General features: G+C 38.6%; 1 protein-coding gene across 7 annotated transcripts in view; it reads left to right on the top strand.

Annotated features, from left to right (window-relative positions):
* Positions 1-10,764, top strand: part of anks1a (ankyrin repeat and sterile alpha motif domain containing 1A) — a 169,969-nt gene that overhangs the window by 88,229 nt on the left and 70,976 nt on the right. For all 7 annotated transcript variants that reach the window (XM_031895639.1, XM_031895640.1, XM_031895638.1 and 4 more), the window contains one exon: positions 3,808-3,909. In XM_031895639.1, coding sequence (XP_031751499.1) covers positions 3,808-3,909 — 102 coding nt within the window. The remainder of the gene's footprint in view (positions 1-3,807; positions 3,910-10,764) is intronic.

Here is a 10,764-nt window from a genome sequence, read left to right as displayed (position 1 = left end):
ATCAACCTGTACATGCCTTCCCCTTTCTCTATTGAAGTACTATAGCTGCTTATGTGGAAATGGGAAGATTTCTCGCTCAGCCCTGTATGTATCCTGGGAGATTTTAACTCCACAATGGACCAGCACTACATAGGGGGGAATTCACAAAAGTGGAGGTAGCCCTTTTTTGGAGTAAAAATGGTGGAAAAACTGGTGGAAAACACTTTCTCCAGATTCACAAACAGAAATCCGCCTAAATTATGACTCAACCGCCACTTTTCTGTTTTTGGTGAAAGAAAGACAGTTTACAGACACTTTTGTGAATTTTTCGTTAAAACGACATTTATACGACATTTTAACGACATTTTAACGACATTTTTACCAACATTTTTCCCCGACATTTTCAAAATGGAGTAAAGCTCAGTGTAACTCTGTTAGATTACTTCTAAACAGTTTTGTTTTGTTTCCCCCGGTCTCAACTTCACACCCAAGGTAGGGGCCCCATTGGGGGATAGTTAACATATTAATGGGGATTAGCAGACTATTGTTAGGGGACAAGTTTCTGTCTAACCCTAGAACAATAGGTGCAAAAAGCCTCATTAACATTTTATAAACAAGTAAAACAATGAAAAAAAAGTTTAATTTATATCTTTTATATAAAAAGTTTTTACCTCACATTTGCATTGCTATGATAGTTTTAGTTTAATCTATGAGGCAATAATAACATTTTGTGTAAATATATTGTAAACATTTTTATTAAAAGGAAAAGTAAAGCCTCCCAGGCAAATGTTTAGTTTTAGCAGCAGTGCCCCCTCTTTAATCACTTCACTGACATTTGCCCCAACTTATCTGTGCCCCCATAGCATGTCCAGAACTACAGAGCTGCTTGATGGCATTGGCCCCCACGTGTTCCCAGCAGCCATCTTGGTAATCAGCAAACAGCACATGCACACTGGCACCCAAACTGGGATATTGGGGTACAGGGTTGGACTGGCCCCAACAGGGCAAATTGGTTTGTGGTCCGGGTTGCTGCTGACCAGTAATGAGTAGGGGCTAGAGAAGACAGTATTTAGACCCTTAAATCTTGTTACATAAGTGGAATTACACAGAAATATAGAAAACATTTGAAAGCCCAGATTGTCCTGAAAAAAATTATGTATAGTTTCCCTGGGCAAACTAAAATGACCCCTCAGGAAATGCCCCAAAGTGAAATGACAAATGGCAAATGAAATGCAAAATCCTGCTGTTAAAATCCTTATCCCAAGGCTCCTGTAGCTGTGGGACTGGGTTTGATGGCACCGACAGATTTACTATGAGCTAAAGGCAAATTCATAAAAAAAATGTCTGGAAAATGACAAAATCTGAAAACTGTCTGTTTAACTGTCTTGTTTAAATTCACAAAAGTGGAGATAGAGGTTTGTGAATACACTTTTATTTTGTCACAATATCACCACCTTTGTGAATTCCCCTCTTGGAGATGGAAACATCTCAACCTAAAAGCTTACTTGCGTCACTCAATACCCCATAAGACCCTGTCTCCAAATTTTGTAAAATGATAGTGGTATTTAGGTGGCGTGGTCAAAAAATGTTGCCACGCTACGTGCAGAATTTCTTTTTGTCCCTGTTTACATTTTTCAATTGTTGGGAGGTTTGTGTATGAAGGCTGAACAGAAACACATTCTCAGCCCCTCCCCCTGCAACCTACAGTAGGCTCCTAAAAGCTAGATATTCTTTAATACCAATACATGTATTCAAAAAGTAACTGGGTCTGTAAGAGCTATGGTATACAGTATATATGGAGATTAGTCACCCATGATAATGTGGGTTGCTCTTCCATGGGCAACTAATCTCCTGAAAATGCTTTCCCACTGCCTACAATCGTCATTGGAAGAACATATGCGCCACAGATTTATTTCAGGCAACTAATCTCCACATGTGTGCCATCACCCTAAAAACTACAATACAATGTTTTTAGTGTTTTATATAAGCAGTTATATATAATACTTTAGCATGACATAATGGAAAAAAAAAGTCAGTTATAAACTCTGCATAAATGTACATACCACATGTAACAACTGTAGCAAAGTGCATGTGCCAATAATTATACATCAGTACAATATCACAAGCTGATAGAAAAATAGAAGTAACCAAACACATAATCAATCAGCAACATAATGGATACAAAACATACTAATATAGAGGATTCAGTGGCACTTTACGGAACGCTTGATGGAGTTTATAACGGACTCACTTATAACGGGTACTTTCTGTATAAGGAGACAATTGAAATCCCCCAGTGTATGTTCTAAAGACAACCTAAAGCAGGTGAGGTTGGAGATAAAAGTATACAAATACACTATATGTATGAAATTTAAAAAAAACTAGCAAAAGTAGTTTCCGTTGGGCACTAATGTAGATGGCAGCTACAACCTCCGTTTCTCAGAGTACATTATATGTTAAAAATTACATTGTTGCAAATCCATACCATAGAACAGGGCTGTCCAACTGGCTGCCCGCGACCCCCCTCTGTGTGGCCCCCCACCTGTCTGGCTGCTTTGAAGGTTTACCCTTGTGGAAGCTTTAAATGGTATCAGTACTGAGATTAAATGGCCCCCTGCATGGTTCACACCTCATATTCAGGATGTAATCCCCCTGTATTGTTTAAATATTTAATCTCCTGTATTGTTCACACCTTTTAATCCCTGCATTGTTCACCCCCTGCATTGCTCACACCTCAGGCTCTAATCACCCACATTGTTTCCCTGTTCACACCTCAGATGGACTGTAGGAGCAGTGCCAGCATTGTGTCAGTGTATGCCTGCTGTGTGTGCCATAAACACAGGCAACATAGGGCAGGCAGAGTATGGCACACACAGGCAGGGTAGGGCAGGCAGAGTATGGCATACACAGGTAGGGTAGGGCATGCAGAGTATGTGCCATACTCTGCCTGTTCTATGCTGCCTGTGGGAGGTGAACCTGGCAGGGGTTTGTTCTGGGAGTTTGTTAGCATTTGAAAATAGTCATTATATGGTCCCTAAGATGTGTAATTATATGATGGGGGTTGCTGTGCTATCCACAGGGGAAGAGGAGGCATAGGGATTTAAGGTTGTGTCTTAATATAACATAAAATAATTCTTTTACATATGAATGAAGGGTGATAACCCTTACAGTGAGCACCAACCATTTGGGGTTTTGCTGCGCTACCACCATTAATGTGGGTATAGTCTTAAAAGCTCTTGTGATAACATGGGTGTGGTTTAAAAAGGGGGAGTGGTCAAACTGTCTTCCATTATCGGCCCTCTACCGCGTTGGCCAGAAAAATTCTGGCCCTCGGTACCACAGAAGTTTGACAGCGCTGCCATAAAATGCATGGGCTAATCTGCCCCCCTTCCCCCCGTAGCATTTTATGACCGGCACAATACTTGCCCCCAGAGCATTTCATGACAGGCACAGTACTTGCCCCTGTCCCCCTCCCCCGCAGTATTATATGACAGGCCAGTACTTGCACCTGCCCCCCTCCCCCGCAGCATTTCATGACAGGCAAAGTAATTGACCCAGGTGTTTCATGACAGACACATTACTTGCCCTTCCCCCAAGCATTTCACAATAGATACAGTACTTACCCCCCCACCCCCCAGCATTTTATTGCAGATGCAGTACATAACCCCAGCATTTCATGACAGGCACAGTAGGTGATCCCCCAGCATTTTATGACATGCAGCACGTGACCCCCCAACATTTTATGACAGACACAGGGCACGGCCCCCCCAGCATTTCATTACCTTTTTTTTTTTATTAATGTCTTGCTTGTATATTTCTCTATCACAGGTATAGATGTAAGCATTACGGATAATAAGGGGATGACTGCACTGGATATTGTTCAAGAGCTACCATCACAGAAGAGCAAACAGATTGCTGCCCTCATTAAGGGTGAGATTAACGCTTTAAGAGATTTGTTACTGTAAAAATGAATGGGTTATTTGTTGCTGATGTTTTTGACAGAGCTGGCAACCTATTGACTTGTATATGATGCCAAAATATAGATTCCTTTGTTGATATCTGATTGGGGCATGGTCTTCATCTGCAGTGATGAAGTACGTTACGCCTTTGCCCCCCTTTGTGATGTGATCATTGGGGCAGGTAACCAAATGATTGGTTTATCCTAATTTGGCACATGACTTGAATGGCAAAATCAAACATACTCATAAAACTGCCTTTGAGGCTTGAAATTTGTAGTGCAAAATTAAAACAGCTTAACTTTTTCAAACTGTCTGTGTTCTCCCTCCAAACTGTGATCATTTATTTGTCCCTATTTAAAAATTGGCAGTGTAGTAAATATGACTATCAAGATTTTCATTCATCCAGGTCATGCTAAATCTACTATAAGTGAATTTAGAGCAACTGGACTTGACATTTCACTATCATCTGAGCAACTTCAGTTCAGCTGAACTGAAGAAGCTGCTCAGATGAGTAGTGAAACCGAGACCCAGTTGCTATAGATTTATTTATTCTAGATAGCATAGTAAATAGGAACACCTTTCCTCACCAAAGCCAGGGAACCAGTCTAAGCAGTATTGATATCCTACATCAGTGGTTCTCAACCTTCCTAATGCCGCGACCCTTTAATACAGTTCCTCATGTTGTGGTGACCCCCAACCATAAAATTATTCCTAAGACCATCTGAAATATGTGTTTTCTGATGGTCTTAGGCGACCCCTGTGAAAAGGGTCTTTTGACCCCCAAAGGGGTCCCAACCCACAGGTTGAGAGCCGCTGTCCTTCATGATGCTCCTTGCCCACCACATCCTCCAGTGGCCATATAGTGCATGGACTTGTAAACATATCCATAAACATGCTTTAAATAAATAAATAAAAATAATTAAAAGCTCAAATCAACCCAAATTTCAAAGGAAAAAAGAAGCAATGCCTATCCAAATTTGGTCATCAATTTATAAATTGTGTGCTACAGCTTTAAGACCATGATCATATCTGATGTGTAAAAAGATTTAACATCTAATGTGCACATTAACACATTTGGGTCCCATTTAAACTCTTGGAGCATTTGTATTACTTGTGTGTAATCTCCTAAATATGCAGGTAGCTTAATAACCTGTTTCTGAAATATTTTATCTACATATTCAGACAAATTACAAGAAATTGGATTAATGCCTGAAATTATCTTTATCATGTTTAAATTTGTTCTGTTTAAAGGAGAAGGAAGGTAAAAACTAAGCTTTTTCAGAAAGGTATATGTAAATACAGCCATAAGCACTCACAGAAATGCTGCACTGAGCCCTCTATCAAAAGAAACAGGATTTTTCTTGTCTCCTCCCATGTCTCTGTAATTCCTGTGCCAGAGTCTGCAGCTCTCTCCCCTCTCCTGCTCCACCTTCCTCTAGAATGCTAAGAACTCCCTCCCCCCCCTTAGGAATGTAGGATCTGAGCCAATCAGCAGTTCTCTTCAGCTTTCTCATAGTCTTACACACTGCCCATGTACAGGGTTCTTGGTCTTGGTGCAGGAGCGTGGCATTATGGGAATTTTCTTTACAGAGCTCAGCGGGTTTTTTTTATTCCTATGAGGCTTCTGGTCATCTGAACAGGAGAAATATGTGGAGACTTAAGGGCATTATTGAGAGAACTGAAGGTATGCCTGTAGTTTAAGATTAACACTTTATTAACCTTTCCTTCTCCTTTAATTTCTATGATTCATTTCTCCTCCTTATTTAATTTTTCTATCATTTTTGTTCTAAGGAGTCATAGTCCTGAATGCCTTTAAAGGCTTCTTATTTTTTTTTGTAATTAATTTGTTTGTTATAGTTGATCAGTTCCAGTTCAATCTTCTTGATAATTAATTTAATTAAATTATTAGTACAAGTACAAGTTTCCAGTATAAATATATATCATTCCACATTCCCAGTTTGCATCACTGAAACCAAAAGTTGGTTTCAAAAATCTTTTTTGCAATGTTGTTGCTTATGTGACTAGGTGGTGTTTAAAGTTTAGAAACCATGTTCAAAACGCCATTCTTCTTTATCTTTTTCATCCTTTTTTAAATAAATATTTCCATATACACATTTACTTTGATACAGAGCTGGCAATACAGTAGAACCTAATTTTTACATTTTTCAGGGGTCCAGGGGAAAAATTTAAACTCCAAGAAAATGTAAAATAAGGAAAATGTCTTAGACACCTAAATGTCAAGTATTCAAAGAAAATCAGTACAGAAGTCATTTTTTTTAATTTGAAACATGTGTTTTATGGGAAATTTCCTGGTTTGCTGTGCTGTTGGCTAAATGTATAAGCATTAAGCCATGATTAAAATACAGTGTTCAAAAGCTAAGATGATCCTAGATCTCTCTCCCAGGTATTGATCTGATTAAGTTCCTTAGTAGGTTTATTTAAACACTTAAACAGTGGAGTTTTAGGCTAGTGCCACATGGGGATACTTTTCTTGCACCCGGGAGAGTTGTGTCCACCAGATTTTTCTGCAGGCTGAGAATCAGAGCCATATTGCACTAGCCTTATTTTAAACATAGAGGCAATTTTATTTCATATAAAAAACTGATATATGTGAACCAACATCTTGGAAAAGCATGTCCATTGAAAAGTAAATAAAGGCAACCAGAGGTAAATAAAGTTCCTTGCATGGCAACCAAGCATTAACCCTCACAGTGCTACCTTCAGATTTTAAATGGATGTTAATGTGTAAAACAGATAGAAAAACCAAAACATACACACTTTTGACTAAAGCATACTCCCAAAATATGGATAGGATTCAGCTGCAAAAACAAAATGCAAGTGAAACACTAGTATAGATCTTCAGAGACCAGACCTAGAATGCAAACTCCAGAGATAGATATATTGTCTTAAACATGCAGTTAGAGTTTGGGCCATCAAAATGAAGGAAGTGGTAATAAGACATTTTCAGAAGATCAAAGCTGACCCCTTACATCTAAAAAGACTGACTTATAAATGGACCTTTGTTCTTAACTATATGAATTATCTGTTAAGGTGGCCATACACAGCAGATTTAAGCTACTGATAAGAGCCCTTTAGACTGATTTGGCAGCTTATCTGCCTGTGTATCAGGACCCCCCAAAATCGGGCAGGTGTCTATTCGGCAGGTTTGATTTTTAGTTGGATCATGGGCCTCATTGATGTGGTCCTTGCTCCAACTGCTCCTATCCCTGTTGTTCCACCTCTAGGTGGGCATATCGGGGAAAGATATGCTTGTTTGGAGACAAAAGATGTGCATTTAAGTTGAGAAAGAAGATTTCTTTTTTTTAACAAAAACACAAAATAGTTACAGCAATTAAGACATTTAAGATTAAATTTGCTAAATCAGTCTATTTCTCTCTATCTGCATGATGGACATTAAGGTACCTTGTTGGCAAATGTATATAGCAAATTATATAGGAAAAGCAATATTAAAATTACTCTACAATGTTACTGTTGAAAGGAATAACACTGAAAAAACAGTGACACACCTATGCAGAACTCCTTCAAAACCAAGTATAAAATGGACTGAAATGCTGTAAAGTCAGTCAAATGTAAAATGTAAAAGGTAGCTGTACATTTTAAACTGATGCTACCAGTAGCTGGCCTATACCACTTAGTTGAATATGTGGACTCTGGACTCATTGTACAAAAAGTTCACTAGCAACAACATGTTTATGGTTACAGAAGGACCAATGGATTGGAATAGCAGAAAACATTTACCACTTTAGTTTTATAGCATATGTTATAGCAAGGCACACAGGCAAGTCAAGAGGTAGTATGATTATTATTATGATTATTAACATTTATTCATAAAGCACCAACATACTCTGCAGCGCTGAACAATAAGTGAGTTCCATACATTGGACATATAGAGTAGCATATAAAGCAACCAATAGACGATACTGGGATAAATGTAAGCCAACTTGGATCAGCAACAAATATAACTTATATATAGATCTTTAAAATAGCCAAAAAAGAGCCATACATGTTGACATGAAGTAACCTTTCCTAATGGATCTACAAAACAAAAACATCTGCACATAACACTGTGTAACTGAGGCCATAAATGCAAGCATCCCCTGACTGAGGAAAATAGATATGTTGCATTAAGCCTAAGTAGTAGAGGATGGTGTTTTAAAGCAGCAGCTGCAGTTTAACTGGAGGGACTAGCAAGATGGCACTTTGTAATGTTTACTGTTATTTATTTGTTAGTCTACACTGCAGTACCACTTCTTTATAACTGGTTTTTTTTTTATTCTAAGTTATCTTCCATACTGTGATGCTTCCATGTACAGGTTGTGTTCTTTGTCCTTCATAATTTTTTGACTAGATTTTACATTGTTTCACAAAGTGCTTATGTTTTTGTATAAAGCGAATTCAGATGGAGCCCTGATTTTTGACTACAGGCATGGGTTCCGTTTTCCAGAAACCTGTTATTCAGGTTTTCAAATTATAGGAAGGCCATCTGCCATAGACTCCATTTTAATTAAATAATTCACATTTTAATGGACAAGTAAACCTTACACACACAAATGTAATCAGTAAACAGCCTCTTTGAAATCTTCCAATACCTGCTACTCTGGGTCTTCAGAGCTTAATAATGAGTGCAGCATCCCCTTAATCACTTAGGATTCCTTCTCCTCCTCTAACCCACTCGACCATATCCCTCAGAAATTTACTTTGGCTGTTGGCTACTGGGCATGCTCAGGTCTTTTCAGCTCATATTATGAAACATGCCCTCCAGTCCACCAGCATTTACAGATGTAAATGTTGCTGATGATAATAGAGGGAAAATGGCCGCCAATGAAAAGCTGCTATTGATGTGATGTAGCTGGCAAATGAAGGGGATATATTCAGTGCAAATGATGCCATTTGGATGGGGGTGATTTGCCCAACCTATAAATATTAGACATATATAGGCTTTACATATCCTTTAAATATTTATTTTGTTTTTCTCTGTAATAAAACTGTATCTTGTACTTGATCCTAGCTAAGATAAAATTAATGCTTTGGGGAGGCCAAACACTTCTATTTAGTTTATATAATTATTTATTTTTTATTAGTTATGGAGATCCAAATTATGGCACCCCTTATATGGAAAACACCAAGTCCAAGGCATTCTTGATAACAGAATCCCAAAAAACAAAAGCTAAATACTCAGCGCTACTTTTGTATGCAGTTTGTGCCTATTGGGAGTTGGTGTAATGCTTAATTCTTTCAAACTAGTACAGGTATGGCATCCCTTATCCGGAAACTCGTTATCCAGAATGTTCTGAATTACGGAAAGACCATCTCCCTTAGACTCCATTATAAGCAAATCTAATTTTTAAAAATGATTTCCTTTTTCTTTATAATAATAATAATAATAAAACAATACTTTGTACTTGATTCCAACTAAGAATTAATCCTTATTGCAGGCAAAACAATCCTATTGGTTTATTCAATATTTAAATGATATTTAGCAGACTTAAGTTATGGAGATCCAAATTATGGAAAGATCCCTTATCCGGAAAACCCCACATCCCGAGCATTCTGAATTACAGGTCCCATTCCTGTATATAAACAAACTGGTTTTATGAAAGATAGTGTTCAGTGTCACCTTTCTGAAGTTAGTGGATTTGGGGGTGGGAATTTATACTTAGGTTAAGTTAAATAATGCTATTATAATAAACAAGAGCCATTAATATCTTGTTAATTATATTTTTATAATAGATATTAAAAATCACCTCAGAATTCCATGACCTGCGTAATAGCAGTAGGGCTCTGGCCTCATGCTTTTATATTTTTCAAATTATTTATATAGTACCGACACATTTCTGCAACGCTTTACAGAGATAATTTATCATTCACATCATCCCTGCCCCACAGGGTTCTACAATCTAAGATTTTTGGATTGTATAGATGGTTATAATAATAATTATAAGAATAATTCACTCTACCATTTAAAATGTTATTCTTGCACCAACAAATGTATTTTTTGTTGTTGTTGTAATAATGGTGTGTAGACAGCCATCTCAGTGCATTGTGCCTTATTTTGAGTTTACAGAAAGAGCCAGAACTCAGAAACCCATTTAGGTTTCCACACAGGACCCTACAAGGAGATAAAAACTGGCTCACTATTCATTTAAAAATCTTAGCTGTAGGAACAAAACTGTTGTACAACCTATTGACCAAGCACAGATGCTGCAATATCATTTTCCAGATGGCAATAAAACAAAAAGAGTCATCCACATTGCTTGATATCTTTATAGCACAATGTCATTTAAAAATGTCTTGAAGTGATTGGAGAGTCATTCTAATAATCTCTCCTGCTTTCAGTGTTGGACTGGGCTTGCGGGACACCAGGGGGGTGTGTGGGGACCACAGAGGGGGGGGGTACCTTAGGCGCGGGGCCCTTCAGTGGCACACCGGTGGGCCCTGCACCCCCAGTCCGATCCTGCCTATTTTCTCACAGACTTTTGCAACATCTTGTGATCTGCAGCACTACAATTTCCATGCCACACAGTGATAGAATTTGTTAGTACACTCTCATTAAAGGAGAAGGAAAGGTTAAGTCACTTGGGGGTGCCAAAATGTTAGGCACCCCCAAGTGACTTAAATCACCTACCTTGTACCCCGGGCTGGTGCCCCTGTTCAGAGAGAACAGCACCAGCCCGGGGTAGCTGTGAGCGCTTCCTCTTCTGTATTCACTGCGCGCGCATGCGCAGTAGAGTGAAAAAGCCGAACTTAAACAGAGAAGTCGGCTTTTCACTCTAATGCGCATGCGCCGGCCCACGGATTTCGCCAG

Source organism: Xenopus tropicalis, chromosome 2 (assembly GCF_000004195.4).
Source record: "Xenopus tropicalis strain Nigerian chromosome 2, UCB_Xtro_10.0, whole genome shotgun sequence".
NCBI classification, from domain to species: Eukaryota; Metazoa; Chordata; class Amphibia; order Anura; family Pipidae; genus Xenopus; species Xenopus tropicalis.
Note: the sequence above shows the minus strand (reverse complement) of the source record. Positions and strands in the feature narration are given on the sequence as shown.